This window comes from Apteryx mantelli, chromosome 5 (assembly GCF_036417845.1).
Source record: "Apteryx mantelli isolate bAptMan1 chromosome 5, bAptMan1.hap1, whole genome shotgun sequence".
NCBI classification, from domain to species: Eukaryota; Metazoa; Chordata; class Aves; order Apterygiformes; family Apterygidae; genus Apteryx; species Apteryx mantelli.
The window spans coordinates 62,277,935-62,297,769 of record NC_089982.1 but is presented as its reverse complement, the minus strand read 5'-3'; the positions used below and the strand labels follow the sequence as shown (position 1 = coordinate 62,297,769).

At 37.0% G+C, this 19,835-nt stretch overlaps 1 protein-coding gene across 10 annotated transcripts in view; it reads left to right on the top strand.

Annotated features, from left to right (window-relative positions):
- The window catches only part of TBC1D1 (TBC1 domain family member 1), a 130,561-nt gene that overhangs the window by 64,557 nt on the left and 46,169 nt on the right, over positions 1-19,835 (top strand). For 5 of the 10 annotated variants that reach the window (XM_067298148.1, XM_013949504.2, XM_013949503.2 and 2 more), the window contains 9 exons: positions 2,303-2,392; positions 6,751-6,855; positions 7,481-7,613; positions 9,011-9,102; positions 10,765-10,875; positions 13,352-13,480; positions 15,687-15,773; positions 17,522-17,811; positions 19,495-19,623. In XM_067298148.1, the coding sequence (XP_067154249.1) occupies positions 2,303-2,392; positions 6,751-6,855; positions 7,481-7,613; positions 9,011-9,102; positions 10,765-10,875; positions 13,352-13,480; positions 15,687-15,773; positions 17,522-17,811; positions 19,495-19,623 (1,166 nt within the window). Of the gene's footprint in view, positions 1-1,408; positions 1,472-2,302; positions 2,393-6,750; positions 6,856-7,480; positions 7,614-9,010; positions 9,103-10,764; positions 10,876-13,351; positions 13,481-15,686; positions 15,774-17,521; positions 17,812-19,494; positions 19,624-19,835 lie in introns of those variants that run through there. The other 5 variants (XM_013949510.2, XM_013949506.2, XM_013949513.2 and 2 more) reach the window with 4 other exon arrangements.

The window sequence follows — 19,835 nt, the reverse complement described above, 5'->3', positions numbered from 1 at the left end:
TTTCTAAGGGAGGTAGCAAAGAGTGGAAGGGATGCAGTCATAGGGTTTTTTTTTTTCGGAGGGGAGAAAGAGAAGTGCTGCTTTAACAGGAATTGCCAAAGTATTATGTCTGTAAAAAGTAATATGCAGAAGGAGGTGTGGTTAGCTATACCTGTTTTAAAACCTTTGTTTAGTCTTGGCGGGCTGGAGTTGGAAAGAGAAGTGGAATAAGGTGGAGAGAAATGTTTCTGCTCCAGTAAAAACAATTCCATCTTTACCTTCTTCCCCTGAGCAGGTATTTCACATTGAAAATATAAAGGCCATTTATAAATTCAATAAGGCATCATTTTTAAACAAATACTAATTCAATTATTAATTAATGGCACACATTTTAGAGATGGGGAGATTATGGATGGACATACTTAAGTCCAGATCCTCCTACTCTATTGTGTACATTTTTAACTTTTATTAAACAGATGAAGCAGCTCTCAAAAGAGGCTTGCAGCTTAAACCCTTGTTTACAGAGCTAGCAAGTGACTTAAACCTCTTTGTTCTTCCCGCTTGAATATAAAGTCACAGTTACCGGCTGATGGGCACATTTTCCAAATTGTGAGGTTTTGCTGATCCGGCTTTCTATCTCTGGTTACTTTTTGCCTGGAAATACGTTGTTTAAGATGCAGAACTGTATTCTTTTAGTCTAAATTAAGCTGGATGCAAGGAAGTGAAATGACCATGGTTAGTGACTCTGGTATCCCCAAGCTAGTGGCTTGTCATGGAGCTGAGTTTGGTTGGCCAGCCCCAGTATCCCTCAGTTCCTGGGTTACGATATGCGTTCAGTGTGCACAGCATTTCATCTTTGCACATCAGTTTGTGTATGGCTACATGTGAAATGCTTCAAAGTAATTTGATGTCCAGAGGAAAAAACCTGTTTATATTTACTCAGTTAAAGGTCCTATTTGTATATTCCCCAGGGTTGTAGCAGAGGTTGGGGTATGAAGTGTGAAAAATGTTAAGACATGTTATCTGCCAACTCTCCTGACCTGGTTCAGATGGTCCTGATTTTTGTGTCCCATCCTGAAGAACTGCCCCTAGCCAATTTCTTAGTTGTGTGTCGGGGGGGGGGGGGGGGGAGGGTTGGGTTTTTTTTCTCCCCTCTTTGCTCAGCTGGCTTCAAATGATCTCTTTTGCTCTTGAACCAAATGTAAAAGCAGTTATGTGGGGCTGAGCTAAGAATGAGCCTCTTGCCGCAGGAAAAGGAAGGCAGAGAGCAGTAAAAGCTGCTGTGTAGGTTTGGAAAAGAGTGGCCCCCTCATAAACAGCGGAGAGGTCAGCCCCGGGGACAATCGAAGGAAACCAGCAGGGAGCAGGGGAAAATTGCTTTGGCTGGTAGAAGTGGAAAATGAATGAGCAGAACTATTTTTAGAAAAAAGGGGAGGCACATCCCTCTATCCATTTCCACTGTTTCTCCTCCTCCCCCCTTCAGAAGTTACAGGTATCTTGGTGCTACTGATATTTTTATATATGTCTTTTGGGATGTGGTGTGTTGATGAAGCTTCAGGAGGTTTGTCTAAATCATGTTTGCATATGGCTCCAAATTCTACCCATTTCCCCTAAATCTGACTTAATTCAAGAACTGCCTAGCAAACTTTTCTGATGTGCTAAGAACTTGGAGGAATTTAAACATTAATCTGTTAAAATGTTACAAAGATGTTGCCAGAAGTTGAAAAATCTAAAACAGTAATTTCACCTTAAAAATAGTCATTGTCCATCAAAAATTCTCATCAGCTCTTGGTTTGCTGCTGTACAAATAGCCTACAGTTAAAATTAAATTAAGGAATATACTCCCATAACCTCATTTTTATATATGTGCATCTTTAAAAAAAATCAAAACCAAACCCTGAAAAAATTTAGATAGAGGCTCATGCTTGGTTTTAAATTGCAGGAAAACTTCATTACCTAGCATTTGGGAATCTGGTATGTGCCAAGCCTGCAGAAAATAACAAAAAAACATGTACATATATTTTTCTCAATGTGAAATGTTTTACTTGTAGTATAGTATCACTCTCATCTAATTAAACACTGTTCTCAGTCTTTTGTCTCAAACACATAACTAAATCTCAGTTCAGTAATGTGCAGTGCTCTGAATGCCAATCCAAAGTTGTTTAAGTATTCTCTCTTTCTCAACTGCTAATGCACTCATTGGTTCAAAAATATAGGTAGCAAAAAGTTTGAGATTATTTTTGTCCAGGAAACATTTTTAGCAAGATAGAAGTAAGTGTGATGTTACTTGTTATCATCTGGTTATTTATTTTGCTTTTTTTAGATTGGCCAGTCTGAAGTTTACCTTATCAGTCCTGACACAAAAAAAGTAGCAATTGAAAAAAGCTTTAAAGAAATATCCTTTTGTTCTCAGGTAAGATGGCAGTGTGTTCATTTTTTAAGTATTCTCGACTTGTGAATGCTCGTGTACTCCTCTCTCCTAGCATTTCAGATGGATTCTCACTCAGGCAGTGTCAGTAATTGCTACTGACAGATTGCTAGTTAATAATTTTGTAAGAGCATCATTCTTTCTTCATACTTCTCATTGTAATTTCTCAGATGAAGACCCACTTCTTCGTGTGGTGAATGAATAATATGAACTAGGAGCACCCTGATCAGTTCTGTGTCTAAAGTTCAGCAGGCATGATTCGCAGTTACGCAAATCTGAGATTCTCTGAGCCATATCAGGGTATTTTTCAGTGAGTGATAATGAAATGAAATAAACAACATGTAAGAGTTCTCTGAAAAACACTTCAAAAATAGGTTTTTTTTCAGGAGCATAAATTGCATGTCTGTAAAAGAAGACCTCTGCAATGCAGAGGTAATGTGTGTGATAGATGCACCGAGGGGAAGTTTATTTCAGAGCCTCCTCTCCCACTGTCAGCCCCTACTTCTTATCCCACATAATTTGCTTTGCTATCCCCCCATCCCATGCTTCTAATTTCTGTGGCTCTGACTTTGATTTTAAATGCTTTGTGCAAGGGTGCAGTTTATCTAAGGACTTATTTTCAAGTAGTGATAATCTGAAAGAGATGCAATTTGCACGTGTAAAAATATGGTCATTGTATTGCATAGATTACAGAAATATATATTTCACACTCAGTTACCTCAGTGGGTCAGCAGTGGGAGATGGCAGAATAGTAGCTGTCACATCAAGAGCATGTGACAGTTCAGGCAATTGCAGTATTTTGAGAATCACAGAGAAGGGAGGGTGTTTGTTGTACTAGAGCTGATCCTCTCTGTGTACCAGTACCATAAAGGTTGTCAGATCTGTTATGGGGAACTTGCTGGTAGGTTATTTTCTCCCTAAGACTCTTCCTTCACAGTAATCCTGCCATTCTGGGAGAGCAGACAGAAGCAGGCCCAGTCATGCAAGTATGGTGGGTGCTTCTGAGGTGGCATTGCTTTCCGCTCCTGTCGCCCCAGGACAAACAGCTACACTAACTGCACAATGTTTGCAGGGCTAAAATAGCTGTTCATAAAGGCATTTTATAGACCAGTTGCTTTTGTTATCTAACCAGTGCTATGACATATGGATTTGTCCTGCACTTGCAATTTTCTGTCCTGCATGACGTTATTTATATTTAGTTTGTCTGTGTACCAGATTTGATTCAATTTAAGTGAAGGGGGGTAAACTGAATTTAATTCATTGAACTAAGAGAGATTCCTTAGAAAACACTGAATTCCTTTTAGACCTGTTGTGGATCATTTAGATCATTAAATCTCTGAGAAATTGACCTGAATTCAAATTATATAAATTAACTTAAATTTATTGAGGAATGAACATCTCCACTAGTTTAACTAAAAATTCACCTTCAATTAAACCAGAGCAATGCTCATTTGTACTGTAGGTCTTAGTTCAGACTAAGATCTAGTACACTAAGATGTGAGTTTTGCCACTCTTTCTTGCACTAAGAACTATTTTGCACTTAGCTTGCTGGCATAGTGAAGTACTACTCAGTGCTTCAGAGATGCTGGTCTTAATGATATTTGGGGCAAAACTGAGAGCTTATAATAGGTTAATTTACCCTTTTTAAAACATAAGGATTACAATTTGCTATTCTTTCCTTCTAGCTTAATATTTTTGAGGTATAGCTTTGTGGTTTTTTTAATTTGAGGATAACTTTCATCATTACGCACACATTTACCTATTCTGAAAAATTCAGAGTAAATGTTTGTATGATATCAGATCAAGAGCTTTGAAGAGAACTTGTTGATCACAGGAGAATCTTTATCCTCATTTTCCCTTAGGCCATTTCCTCAGGCAGGAGCTAGTTAGGCAGACTCTGTGACTTGCCCTAAAGGTCAGTGCTTCGCTTGTATGTCTCAAAGCAGTCAAAGGAGTGAGGTTCTGATTGAATTCTCCCCTCATGTCTGAGAAATGCTTTGCTGGGCAGATGTATGTCAGTTGGGCGAAGAGTGGTATGAGGGTACAGAAGGCTTTTCTCCCCAAGGATGCGAATTTCAGAAGACTCTACAGAACAATTTTATGGACTCATCTTGATCATACAAGAATTCTCATAGTTAGTTTTTCTGGAGACATTGGAGTTAAAATATAAGGGAGACCAGAATCAGGACTTTTTCAGAATGCCCAATCCATCAGTGTGATATTACAATGGTAGACAGAAGTATGTGGTCCTGGGTCAGTGTCCAAACTTTGACAGCTAAGAGCATTTGGCAGCTCCTGGGTCCAAATTCCCATGCTGGTACAGTGCAGATCCATGGGCACTCTCCACTGTTGCAGCCAGCTTTTCAGGAGAAGAAAGGAGGACAGTGAAGGCAGGGGAGAGGCACAGCACGCTCTGAACGTGTCTCTGTCAGTGATGGGGAAAGGTTCTGCAGGTCGCATGAGCCTGTTCCTGCTTAACCATGTACCCACCTCCTAAAATGCTTAGTCTGGACATCGCTGAAGCTAAAGTTTGGGAGCTGAGGACTTTACATCATTTGAATGGTCTCCTAATCTGTTTGTTCTCATGGTATTTTAGTGCCTGATGTTTGTCTGTGTAAAAAGGCATTTATTTTCTATATGCAGTTGTCACACTCTGAAAAGCTGGGTATCTCCACATGTGCTAAGTGATTCTCCTTTATGCAGCTGGCAGGCTCTGAAGGTTTACCATAAGTATTTAGAACAGTAAGAAAATGTTGTTCAGATTGCTTAAGAATATCTGATGCTCTTTTCTTGGGCCACCTGGCCATTTTGTTTTATAGAAGTGTTCACATTTCATATTTTTATTTTCTTGATGATAAAATGAGAAAGAGAATACTCAGTGATTCTTGATATCTTAACAAGGAAAAGCAAACAAAAAAGTCCTGCTTGCCATGTCCAGGTTGTTTAAATTTCAGTGAAATTTCTGATTGTGACTTTTTGATTTGAGAGTCCATTGCCTCTTTCTACCTGACTTTAGTATTCTTGTGCCATGACATAAAAGTATGTGCAATGTAAAAGTGATTGGAAGATACTAAAAGGATGCCGAGTACAAATGAATTTGTATAAATAAGTTCTAGCACTGTGCATGTAATTCATCAGAATAAGTTCTTACAAAGACTTGTTCACCGAGACATGTACTGGGAGCACCTAACTCTACTCATTCAAAAGTCTTTTTTCATAAAAGAAAGTTTTCTCAGGAGTCCAACAACTTTCTGAGCATTTTATCAGGACCTACTGTTTATCTACTGTTGCAAGTATATTATTTCCTAATAGGATCTATACTAATACTCTTCTTTATTTCCCCCAACACAGGGTTCCATTTTCCCTTTAGAAAAAACTTAGCGTTTTAGCAATGACTGTTCAGCAGATCAATGTTGCCAGTAATACGTTATTTCCTCTTCTGTTGACTCAGTAGGCCTTACAAGAAACTTAATATTCACAAGCTCTTGAGCAGTCTGCCATGTTTTCTTCTGTTTACTCTGGGAGAAGTTGTGTTATGATACTAGATATTATATATGAATAAAAAATGCTCTCTGAAATTTATTGCAGCCGCAGAAATCTAGAACTATTGTATAATCATGTGTAGTATGAAGTAAGGACCAGACTGAATTCTATCTTTCTGGTAAATTTTTGAAGTTTGTGTCTAGTAACTGCAGAAACGTAGTCAATTTGAACCAGCAGTTTAGTGGTAATCAGTTTGATATTTTGTATGAAGATAGGAAGGTGTGACTTTTCTCCAATTCTAAGCCTTCTTCTCTACTCTTTGGTCTTTCTCTGACTGTGCATTCCCTTTAGGAGATATAAATATTTCCATTAATAATATTTAAGTAATATATAGAACCACTTTCATTTTTTAATTAGCCAAACTTTTCTTTAAGTACCCAGAAAATTTTGTTTATTCATTTTTCGCTATTGTTTTGATTTCTTCTTACAATTAAAAACCTCTGTGTGACAGTTTAAGCAAAGGAGAAAACAGAAAGAAGAGCTTTCTCTCCAAGCCATTTCCAATACTGAATAAAATACATACTGAATAGTATTTCTTCATCCCTGTGTTCTACAATAGATCTGTTTTAGGTAACTTATAAAAAAAAGTACCTCTGACTTAAAGGAAATATAAAAGATTTATGAAATACTACATTCTGTAACTGAATAGATCTTAAATGGCCAGATGACTTCAATGTAGCTGTAACACAGCAGATGTATCTGTGATGCTGTTGAACCTGCAATGGTTTTCTTGTGAACATTACATGTACAAAACATTTAATGTAAGTACGACTGCTTTATTACTATTGTTTTTGTGCTAGGGAATTAGACATGTGGATCACTTTGGGTTCATCTGCAGAGAGTCTTCAGAAAATGGAGGCTTCCACTTCGTTTGCTACGTGTTTCAGTGTACAGATGAAGCACTGGTAAGAGAAAGAAATGAAAGCCCTAATCTCTTCTATTGCTCATTGCTCTGTGTCTTTTGCTGGTTGTCTTCAAATCCTGCTCCACTCAGAAATGTAATTATCTCGAAAATGCAATTAAGATTGCAGACTGCTAAGGAACTTTCAATTTTTTTTTTAAGGCAGAAGTTAAAATTGCCCTTCAAATCCAGTAAAACTTCCTTTCCTTGCAAAAACAAAGTTAGACTATGTGCCTCTTATCTGGAAGAATTTTTATGGTAGTGCCATATGTCTGTTCTTCAGAAAATCAGGACCACACTACTGTGCAGTAGGTCAGGTCAGTGCCCCACAACTGTAGTAAGCTTTTTTTACCATAGATAAGACAAGGTTTCTAGATAGAAGTAATATCTATTATTAGACTGTAATAATAAAATTGGTTGCTCTGGAAGAGACATGGCTTCAGCCAATGAGTTTTGTCTTGTTTGTGTGTTTGCGCACAGCAACAGCTCTTCTTTTTTACCATAAACATATTCCCAAACAAATTACAGTATCATTCTAGAATAAGACCGGTTGTGTTTGTGTTGAGAGAAGCAGAAGCTCTGTGGAGGAGAAGTGAAGTTCTCTTCTTGCTGCACTCCATTCTTTTCAGGTTGATGAAATCATGATGACATTGAAACAGGCTTTCACTGTAGCTGCAGTGCAACAGACTTCCAAGACACAGCCTCAGCTCTGTGAAGGATGTCCTCTGCAAAGCTTGCATAAACTTTGTGAAAAGATAGAAGGTGAGGATTAAAGAATTTTTCTGATCAAATATGTTTTCCAACAATTTTATTTGGGGATAATTTTACTTTTAAAACTCTGTGGGAATGAATGCTAAAAAAAATTGCATATTAATTTGGGTAGGAAGGACGAATGAATGCCAATCTTTATTTAGAGGACTGCAATATTAAGCTATCTGTCAGGTAATAATTTTCAAACAAAAGCTTAGCTTCCTTCTTGTGTTTTCAGTTGATTTTTAAAAACTAATTAAGAGTCTAAATATTATGGAATTGATGCTAGCTTGGCTCTCTTGGCTATATAAACACAGATAAGGAACTTCTCAAGAATATATGCTGCAATAGCTATGAACTGCTGTCCTTTTGAACCCGGTTAGACAATGGCATTATACTACCACTAAATGCGAGCCAAACGGTTTTTAATATGTTTGTTTGTGTTGCTGACCTATACTCCTGTATGAAAATGTGATAGTTACAATTTGTAGTTGTTGCCCCCAAAACAAGGTCAAGACATAAAGACTATTTGCTTTTGTGCAAATTTCACTGCTAGGTTTTGTTCATTTAAGGAAGGTCTGGGATGAATAAAGGGCGACAACAGCTTGTCGGATCAGACTACAGTAGTTTGTTGGACTACAACCTATCTGGTATTACTCTGAAGAAACTGGAGAACTTCCAAAACTATATTTTACACTATTTTGGCCTCAACTAGCTATAATTTTTGAGAAAAATTTTGAAGGCAAATGAATCTTAATGACATTAATTGTGCTGTGTGCTTCTGGAGGAGAAATGCCATGATCAGAAGCTGAAGTACAAAACACCGTTGATGGCTTGCTGCTTTTCACAGAAAGCATAAAAAAGAAATTTAATCCAGGACGAGAACAAAAAAAAATAATCTGAATGAGAGAGTAGTCTGCTTTAGACTCCCAATAAATGTTAAAAAAAGGCAAAGCAAAAACTTTGCTAAAATGTAATAAATACTCTGTTCTGCAAAGAGGCCAAGGCATAAAAGTAGGAGAAAAATCGATCTGAAGTATATTTATATAACTCCATAATCAAAACGCAGTGAGTACTGCATAAAACACCGACAGAGCAGTCAGTAGTAGATTGAGGGTTTATTTTATCATGTGTGATAACGGAATCTTCTCGATCAGCTAAGGAGTATAATCCTGGTCTGTGCTCAGCAAATCTCCTCATCACAAAGCATTCATGTCCCTTATTTTAAAGACATGAGTAAAAGTTCATTTATTCAAAGATTTAAATTAACGTAAGTTCTTTCTAAAGCCCTGTTCTGAAATCAGTGCAAGGGGTCAGCTACACTGGTGAACTTCAGCGTATTTATATGATGAACTTATTCTGACAAATTTGACCCTGTGATTTGTTCGTTTTTGTTCCTCTCTTAATAGGGCTACATCCTTCTAAGACTAAACTAGAACTGCAGAAGCATCTAACAACACTAAATAGCCAGGAACAGGCCTTAGTTTTTGAAGAGGTTAAGGTAAGTTTTCTGTTTCCCACAAAGCTTTTAAGCAATTGATAGTTTTTGCTAAAATTAGTGTGAAGCACCATAATTATTTTCATTTTTTTGTGATTTATTCACTTGCATTTTAATAGTCCATTAATCACCCTATGCTTTATGCATCATTTTTGTTTTAGAGCTGTTAAAAACTCATCTTTTGATAAAATTGGCTTATTTTACTTTTTTTTTTCCTAAGACTATTTGTTTACCATTACATTGTTGACTATTAACTGAGGAAAATTGCATGCAAACAAATTTTTGTGGGTGAAGGTAGTAACTTTTACCCTGAGAATGTTCAGTTGTTACTTTGGCCAAAGCAAATTACTATAATATTTCCAAATCAGAAAGTTTCATGCTAAAAATTTAACCTGAATCTTAACACTTGAGTTTGTCAAACTAACTAAGAAGTTTAACTTTCTGTCTTCTGAATGAAATGCAGATTAGCATGGAGGAAAGCGCAGCTAGATTTGAAAGAGAGGATGAATGTTGTAGGAAATGCCATTGGGCTTGGCATAGAAAGATTAGGAAATTTCAGAGTCTTTTTTAATGTTTCCTTCCTGTTTCGAGTTATTTCAGTTTCTTTCTTTGCGTGTTTCCATGTGACAGTTTATCATCCAACACGAAATTTGGAAATTATTCTATGGGAGTGGTTCCATGAGCTAATTTCTGAGGATATAGCAGCTAACTGGCATTATTGCCTTTTTAGTATTCTGTACGCAGTTTAATGGTCTAAAGCTTCTAATAGTCACAGGAAACGTGACTCACTTCTGGTGAGAGTCTGCAAATGTTTAACTTGATAAAACCAAGGGTAAAGTATGTTTCTCCTGCTTATGTTTTTCAGTTGGTTTTTGAGTTGGGATGCCTGAAGCTTATAGTCGTTGTGTTCTTTACAGCTTAGTATGTTGTAATAATGATTTGTGGGTTTAGATAACTATTTTTCTAAGAATATTTTTATTAATCCAGGGTGCTCCCCCAGCAATAGCTACTTCATACTGTATCCTATGGATTACATCAGTAGGATTAAAAACAACATATACTTTTCAAAAGATCTCTGTGATTAAATTCTATAATGAGTTGCGTTTTAAACTATTTTCTCTTGTAGTAATCCAAATCTCAATAGAATACTGCAGAGACAAGTATATTTACCTGGTACTTTTTTGTGCATCAGCTTTTAAAATAACAATGTTATTTCCAAAAAATGAAGTTTCCTGTAAGAAAGATAGGCAGTGGAAGGGTCGTGTGCTTCTTGGTGACTGAAAGGGATTACTTCGTGTGTGCTGCAAACACAGAACTGTACTTGTATTTATGCCAAAAACAAATTGATATAATATATTTTAAAGTCTTTATCTGTTTGTGGCTATTTATGCCTTGGTTAGCTGGCCTTAGTTTTTCCTTTGAACAAGGCTCACTCTCATGGTAATTCTGTCATTCGTGAGGGGGCTTCGGGGCTTCCCTGCCCATGTGGCTGCTTTGCTCGAGCCACTGGCGTCCTCTAGTGGATGGATGGGGCAACATGGACTAAGTTAAACTTCATCTCGCACTAGCTGCATATTGATAGCGACAAAATGAAAAGGGTGAAGTATTTGCAAACTGTTACATGAATGGTGCAATTACTACGCTTGTGCGTTTTTTTTCTTAAAGAAATTAAGACCAAGAAATGATCAAAAAGAGAATGAGCTGGTTATCTCTGTTTTGAGAAACATGTATGAAGAAAAACAGAGGGACCATGTTCACATTGGAGAAGCAAAGCAGGTAAGTAATCACTCAGTTTCTGTTCGTGTAAGGGGCAGTCAGGAGAAATTTCCTGTTCAATTTTTTAATCTTTCCAAAAGTAAATTTCCATCACTGGCGTTTTGGAACTTTAAGCTGTCAGCAGTGGTGAAAGCTGGTTTTGCTTGAAATTTATAGGCTATTGTCAGGTGCAAAAATAGACATATGTCATATGTTTTGAAGTACTTGGTACAGACTGTTTTCAGGCCTAGGAGTTGTAATTAGGTGAACCACTAATTTGGTTGTTTCTTTCTTCTCACTACAGTGGAAATTCAACACATCTCAGGGAATATATAAAAAAACTTGTATTTCCTCTCAGCTAATCTGTGGCACTTGCCCTGTCTGCCTCTGTGTGAGTTGGTGCCCTGCCAAAGCACTGGACTTGTTTCTTGGTAAAGACTGTTGCATTTATTCAAAAGCTGGAAGTTATTTTTTGCACACAGACCACTGAAGCGGCCTGAAGGAGAAGTGGCTGAGAAGCACATTGCTGCAGAAAGAGCAGCATTTCATGCATTTCCAAAGGCCTGACCTACTTTGTCCTTTATCATGTTGTTGAGGAATAGGTACAGTAGAAGAGGTGACAGGGTGTAGGGCTGATGCTGTTTAACTGGCTATGTTTATTCAGCACCATTAAGATTTTCAAAGGTGATTAATGATTTTGGATGTCTTAGTTTGTGACTGACTAACTTGAGACACCTTGAGGAGGCCTCTATTTCAAAAAGGGGTCAACACCCATTCTCTGAAAGCTTGCACTTCAGATCATTTGATGCTTTCCAAAATCTTGACTGACTCCCACCACCACTGGTTGATAAATTCACTGTAATGCCTTCTATTGTCTATTTATGATATAAACTGGTAAATGAATGTATGGAGAGTGATTAGACCCCTGAAGAAACTGGGGAAATAGCAGCCACTCTTCATTTACTATGGGTTTATTTTTTTAATCTCTTTTTTATGACTTACTGATTAATTTCTGACCTCTGAGAAAGCAGGAAGAAAACTTTGCACATTTTGTTTTCTGATTTTTGTCTTAGGCATCTCATCAGAAATATGTGGATTTAGGGGAAAAAGCAGTGTCGTTTGGGCAGGACAGGAAGAAACTTTGCCTGAGGTTGTTTTTTCATCATATCTGAAATTTTTTCATTTGGACTAATGCCAACTATCAAACAGTTGTCAGTCATGAATGGCTTGGAAGTAGGCGTATATGAAACAGGACAATATATCTCTGGTGTGATTTGAATACTGCTGGGGCCTGCTGCAGTCTGTTTGCTCAACTCCTGGAACCTTAATTGGTTAATCTGATACTTGCAGAGATGCCAGGGCTCTAGGAACAGAGTTGTTTCGCCCTCAGTCCATCGTTTGTCTAAGCATAGCGTTTTGTATTTACTCTGATCGTTTATCTCCAGAGCTGTGTAATAGCAGATACCTTTGAACTTGTGCTCTGGCAGTATGTTTGTCTTGAAAATTAACTCATGATATCCTGGTATCTTTGTTTCTTTCTTTTCTGCGTAGATATTCATTTTCATGCTTGACTCCACCTTTTTTTAATTAATATTTAAATGGAAAATACAGAAGTATCTCATTTTGTCATACTGGAAATAGAATGCTTTAAAATTATATACCGCCTCATTTGGTGATGATGTGCTAGTGTCTGAGAGCTATTTTTCTGTCTGTGTACTAATAGCATGTGGTAATAGTTACAAAGGACAGGCATTCAAGTCTCTGAACTAGGGCTGGGTAGAGAGGACTATGATGCCTGGAGGCCTCAAGCTGAAGCCCCCCAAAATAACACTGAGAACTGTGCTCTGGTTTCTCCTGGGAGCATTAGGTTTGAGTGATAATACTTGCATTACAGTATCATTTCTGTATTTGCTACAGTAATGTTCACAAGCTCTAAAAATGGGCTGAAATATTTATTTAAAAAGCACATCTCTCTAATGACTTTTGACTTTAAAGTGGCGGTGTTCCTACTGGTGAAATATGTAGAGGAGTTGCATTATTATAGATCTTCCTAGCCTTCAGAAAGCCCCATTTTATAGTGAATGGAGACACTGAGGGTTCTTATTAACTATGGACTTCATCTAGTTTGATTAATATTAGGACTGAAGAAAAATAAATCTCATCAGAAATCTCCAATCTGTTACACTTGTGTTTAGAATTTATAAAATTGCGCTTTAACCTTGAAGAAAATTTGTCAACGGAGCCATAAATCTCTATTGAAATAGCAGTTCTTCTGAAGCATGCTGTACTCTACTTAACAAACAGGATTTGAATAGATTTCCTGATCTTATTTTAGAGTATTTTGGTAAACTTCAATATAAGTATCAGTAGAGAAAAAGGCATGAGAAGTCAAGTACTCCAGGAGAAAGCACTGATTTATGTTACAGGAAGTCTTTGGACTGTTCATTGAGATTTTGCTCCCTACTGTTGTCACATTTACATTTTTAAAAACTTACAGACTTTACAACCCCCTGCTGAGAATGCTGGAAATGAGGTGCCCAGCAGTACTCCAAGGTTCAGATTAGATATGTTAAAGAACAAAGCAAAAAGATCTCTGACAGAATCATTTGAAAATATTTTATCACGTGTAAGTATCTTCATGTTTGTTGTCTCTGAACATAATTCCATTGTTTTATTTATTTGAATGATAGATATATCATATCTACAGCTTTCCAGGCTGTAGCTAAGTGGTTATTAAAGGTAGAATGATTAAAAATACTTGCGTGTATGTGCTATAAGAAGACAAAACAAAGCATGGCTTTGGTAAAGAAAATACCAAGGTCCTAGAAGAAGTGAACTAATTTCTAGGTGAAGAAGTAGTTTATATAGGCTTTTCGAAAAATGAGTATGAAGTTGAGCATGAGAACTTTCTGAAGAATAACCATGGTTTTAGTTCCCTTTTGGTTCAAAAAAGTAACAATAATTGTTCATTTTATATAGAAGGAAATAATTTGAGAACTGACTAAGGATTCTGAATAAGATAGTATTTAATACTGATACAGGAGAACTGATAGATAATAAGGCATCAGAGTTCTTAAATGCAAGAGATCATTTGAACACAAGGAGTGTAAAGAACTTCAAAAGGCACTAATGTTATCCAGGCATTTGGGCAATATCACATCAAGTAAAATTTATTGTGAACAGTATCTGGCAATACCGATTGGTGGGAACAACTCCTGTGTGGTAATGGTCTCCAAGTAAACACACTGGGAAAAGGTATACTTTTCACAAATAGATGGCTGAAAATACCTGTTAAGTATACAGCAATCATTAAGAAAACAAATCAGATGTCAGGTTAAGCACTACTTAAACCTACAGAATGCCTTCTCTTTGAATATTCTTCGCTTTGCACCTCATTTCAAAACAGATACAGGGCAAAGCAGAAGGGGTTCGGGAAAAGGACTGAGGAAGATAATTAGAGACTTGGAAAGACTTCTGTCTGACATTGGATTAAAAAATTAGAACTTTTTTTTAGGGAGAAGATAAACAAGACTTGATACGTGGTAGAAAACCAAGCTACAAATACTAAAGAAGATAAATTGGGCATTCTCATTTCTCGTAGTCAAAAAGATAAACTGAAGCAAAATCTAGTGTTTATTGGCAAAACATTTTTTAATATAGATTCAGCTTGTACTGCTAAAACTAGGCTTTTAAAATTTCTTTCACCCCTAACCTGTTCCCATGGAACAAGTGATAATGGCAAAAGCACATTTTCAGTTATAATTATGCATATAGCTAGGATTTTTAGCTTCATATCTCCCTCATTGCATCCTGAACAGCATTTATAGAGTTCACCCCCATGAAATCCTGATGTGGATGTGTTTGGGATGTGAAACATACCATTAGTGTAATTACACTAACAGTAATAATGGTTACTGTCCTAGTATTTGCCAGTTTGTCCAGACTTTTGTAAACCGTGCTTATATGAGCACAGTTGTATATAATTTGCATTTTCACTGTCATAGCTGTGTTGATGAAAATTCTTCATTTTGATCAGATCTGAGACAAAACAGTTTGCCTGGAGTTCAGAGAAGAATATTCACTGTTGTGAATAATACCAATTTATTAAATTGTACCTGGAATAACAGTTCAAAGAGAACATAAGCCTTTACTTCAGAACATAAAGTAATGTTACTGTTTAAGGTTAAGAAGATACTAGTTCCATAGGCATGTAAGCATGTAAGAATCCTTCAGGAGGTTTCTTGAAATTTCTCTAAATTATATAACAACATCAGAGATTAAGAGATTATGCAAAAATATTTGGTTATGTTTTCTGATTCGTAGGCATTGAAATGGTAGTCACCAGAAGTGATGTTTTGCTGTGCATTAAATTGATATGGTTTTCAGTCCTTTGTAATAGACAGCCTTTTCCTCTTTTTATAGCTTGATAACAAGTACTTAGTGTGAAAATTTCCTGTTTGGACCACAGAAGGTAGTTGAACAATAGTTACAGTGCAATGCATGCAACATGTAATTGTGTACTTACCGTAGAAAGCGTGTGTGTGTGTGTGTATTTCCACATAAAAGAGTTAGGCTATGATGCGTCCAAAAGCTCATGTGTCCACAGACACGCACAAAATTGCCAGTGAGAGTTCACTAATTGCATAAGATCCTTTAATACGTCAGTGACTATCCTGAATGAAGCTGCTTAATTAAAGGGAATTAAATTTTATACTGAGCTTGGAAGTTACAGATTCTGATTACATAAAGCAAATCTTTTTTATTTTTATTTTATGGTATGCCAGAGAATTTCTGTATTGTAATCTAATTGTTGGTGTGCTTTATTTCTATAGGGCAGTAAAGCCAGAGGTCCACTAGATAGTTCTGGTAGTGTGGATTTGGAGAGCTCCATGTCCAGTACGTTAAGCAGCATAAATAAAGTAAGTAAAGCCTGTAGTGAAGGTATATATTAAGAAGCTTCAGTTAATATTCCCTAAAACAACTAGTTAGATGTGAAATGCAGTTACCAACTGATCATATAACTGTTCTTTGTTTGAACGTTTTGTATTTTGTTTTATTTTTTGAGTAGGCAACCTAACTGATTGTGTGTGAAAAGAAATAGACTACAGAACAACCAAACAGAATGTTAAGAGCAGTATGACAGAGTAGGGGGTAGGTATGTGCCTTTTTTCTTACCGGTAAGAATCCTGCTGCCGCTTGCAGGGTGCTCTTTATTCCAGTGCAGAGTCCCTCTGAAGCTGATGGGGCTGCATCCATTGTAGGCAGCATCGTCAGTCAGCCTCTACCTTTCCCCTTTTGTTTTTTTCTATCTTGAAGCTATTTTGCAAGTTTTTAGAATTTGTAAGTTTGTTACCCAGATCATTTTTCACGGGTATAATATGTTAAGATGTCTTTGAATACTCTGAGGAACAACTTGAACAAAGTAATTTTCCCTGCTTACTAATAGCAGAGATTCAGATTAAGAAATAGCAGTCACATGTCAGTAAAATGGTAACATGTAAGGAGCTGTTACCTGCGAGTTTCTACCAGATTTCCATACTTTGTGACAAGGTAGGATTCATATTAAATCTAAGTTTCTGTTCTCCAGAAGTTTCAAGTTGCCTTTAGGCCTTTCAGTCTATTTCCTGTGCTATAAAAGAGAATGGTGCATTTGGGGTTCCATTTGAATTAGAAATGTATTATACTGTATAGAAATATGTATGTAGTATGTATATTTCTGGTTGTTTATATCTATCTATATATTTGAAGTAAAATATGATATAATTAACATCATCTAAATCTTGCAACAATGTTAAGCAAAACTACTGTAATAGTTTCCATGCTGATGATCCTGATCTGCTCATCGTAATGTGACAGCACTGAAAGTACATGCCATGAATGCAGGATTACATTCATAAGAACTACAAAACTGAACCAAAAATGGAATGTTTTCCCCCTTTTGCATGGTTAGAAAGCTGTTAGTCTGAATAAAGCAATATAAACAACAAACAGCACAGAGGAGAAAGATGGTCTTCCTCCTTGGATGTAGCCTAGCACTCTGCAGACTTGGATACAGCTATTAATTCTGTGCCATTTGCTCTAACATTAAGTCACCTAGTGGACTCCTGACTTCAGGTAATGAAGAGTCTACCCTTTCAGCTCATGTTTTTTAAAGAATGGCCAACTTTGCAAGGCGTGCATGAAGTGAGGAAAAAAGAGAAGTTCATAGTTTTGGACTGGCACAGGCAGAAGATCAAAGTCCTTCACTCAAGTTCTCAGACTAGAGATTTAGAATTTATAAAATAAAATCTTACAATGTTATATGGGATGCTAAACATCCAGTACTCTGAAATGCTTCCTTTTTCATTGTTGTCACCACCCAAACCTGCCCAATCTGTTAATTTCTCATTTCTTCTGAGTTGTCCTAAACATACTATAAAATACAATTATTTTTGAAATTATTGTTTTTGTATTTTTTTTGTATTCTGTACAATGGAGACTTTGTGATTTGTTGATGTACTTGATTAACAACAAAACTGTAAGATACCAACGCTTCTGTATTTGAGATATCATGATAAAAATGTCCATGTTTGTAGCAGGTCTCTTTGGAGTGTGTGATGTGGAACTGCAACCTCAAAAATTGATTTTTATCACCACGTATTGATAACCATATTTTTTGCATTGCTAGGAACCACCTCTGTGTGTAAAAGAGAGAGAGAGGCTTCCTACCCTTCCTACAGAAAACTCTGTCAAGACCAGTGGCTCAGCGGGTGATCTCTCCAGTGACCAGGATAGTTTTCCAATTGAGCAGGCTGTTAAATTACCTCAGCAAAGCTTTCGACGGCGAGCAAACACCCTGAGCCATTTGCCAACGGAAAGCCAGGAATCTCTGGAGCCTGTTGAGAAGTTGCCATCTGTTTCGCAGAGGAAGCTTATGAGGTATCACTCTGTGAGCACAGAGACTCCTCACATGAGAAAGTAAGACTTACTAAAAGCAGGATATGATTTGGTTTGTTGAGGACATATTTGGGGATGATAACTGCATACCAGGTATGTCCTCTTAGTGAATAACAAATGCATCATAGCAGCATGATTCTTTTTGAGGTTTGTAGGTATCCTATTTAAAAATGCATTTAGCCCTGTGTGTCCCACAGGGGAGATAAAACATGAAACATGCAGTTCCACAATAAACATTACAAAAATAAGTGTAAGCACAATGTAAGATTGCTCCTGAGGAGTTAGATTATATTTTTGAAAGTGATACTCAGTGATTTTTGTTGTTTTGATCTGCGAGCAGTATAATAAATTTTACTTTTATGTACTCTGTTTATGGAGAGAAGTCCTGTAGCATTTGTGATGAAAACTTTATGATTTGGTGAATTTGTCTGTGAAATATTTAAGATTAGACTTTGAATAACATACAAAACTGACTTAAATTACCTAATTTTTGACAGAGGCGAGACTCCTGTCCAGGTTGTAAATGAACCTTTGTAGGTTTTACTCACGAAAACAAGCTACTGACTGGCTTCATGCAAATATTCTTCAAGCTGTCCTCCTTTACAAGTGTGCCTCTACATCTCTAAAATCTCCTCTTAACTTTATGGCAGTTTTCTTCCCTCCCTCTGTCTGGCTTTTTCCAATTATTGTGAAAACATTTCTCTCTGTGGACTTCTGTTTTACTGCCCAAACTGCTCGTTTACACAAGTTAGACAGTAGAAAATCTGTATATGTTCCAGCTCATTTTCCCCTGCAGGAGGCAGGGCAGTAAAAGAACATGCCTAAAATAGGTGATGACAATGAAGAAAGAGAATTTTAATATTAAAAATAAAACATAACCGGGGATGCCTTTTTGTCCCTTCTTTGAACCTTTTTGATTCTTAAATACTAGAATGCGTTTGTAGTGCAACTTAGAGCTCATGTCTTGTTGGTGTGCTGCCCTCGTGAGGGTTGTGCTGACAGTTGTGGCTGCTTGTTCAATCAGTTCTTATTTTAATATAGAAGTGCAACTGAAAGTTAAATATAGCTATTGCTGTTTGAGTTAGATCATGTAACTTTCAGTAAGACTTGAATGTGCTTGCACCCTCACATAACTCGACCCAAAAAGAAATCAGTTACTCATCTCTCACGGTTAAAGTACAGAATTGGGGGAAATGGAAAACTTTAAAGAAAATTCTACTTAAAGTTTTCAAAAATCACCTCAAGGATTGGCTCTGAACAAGTCATGAATGAGTGTTTTGAACAGCTTACCCCAATCCATAAGTTGTTTCCAAACTGTAAAGAGATTCAGTTCTTCAAAAGGTGTAACATCTCACCAAGGAGAAGCACATATAGGGGGTGTCATTGATGTTACTTTGGAGTTTAAATTTAGTCATACGCTGAAATGCCTTGCTGAAGCTTCTAAGTATATATTTGGGACTTTTCTGGTTGGATTACAATGTTCAGCCTCTCACAGAGCCTTAACTGAGAAAAACATAGGGAATAGTTCATTTGTACTGGCCAGGTCACTTTCAAGCAATTTCACTTCTCTCTCTCTCTCTCTCTCTCTTTCCCCCCACCCCCCTCTTCTGTTTCCGTGTTTTGTTCTTTCTGTTACCTCAACTCCATCCGTCTGGTTGGAATCCCTCTATACGGCTTGAACACATCTGTCGGCGAATCTAAAAGTTCTTCTGGTCAACTTGCACCTTCTTCTACTCTAGCTCGTCTTAATCCCTCAGCCTCTTCACCCAACTTTTTTAAATATCTAAGGCATAATGCAAGTGGAGAACAAAGTGGGCATTTTAACCAAAAGAGGTGAGCTAGCTGCTGTCTGTGGTTTGGGGTAGGGTTTGTTTTACTGTGTCATAAATATGAAGCTCTGCAGTGTAAATAATAATTTAAGGTGGTAGATTTGAGGGGGAGAGGGGGATATCTTAACTCCTCTGCTACTGACTGTAGCACTGCATCATGGCATAATTTTTTGCTTTATTGAAATGAAATTCTTTCAGACGTGACTTATTTGGGGA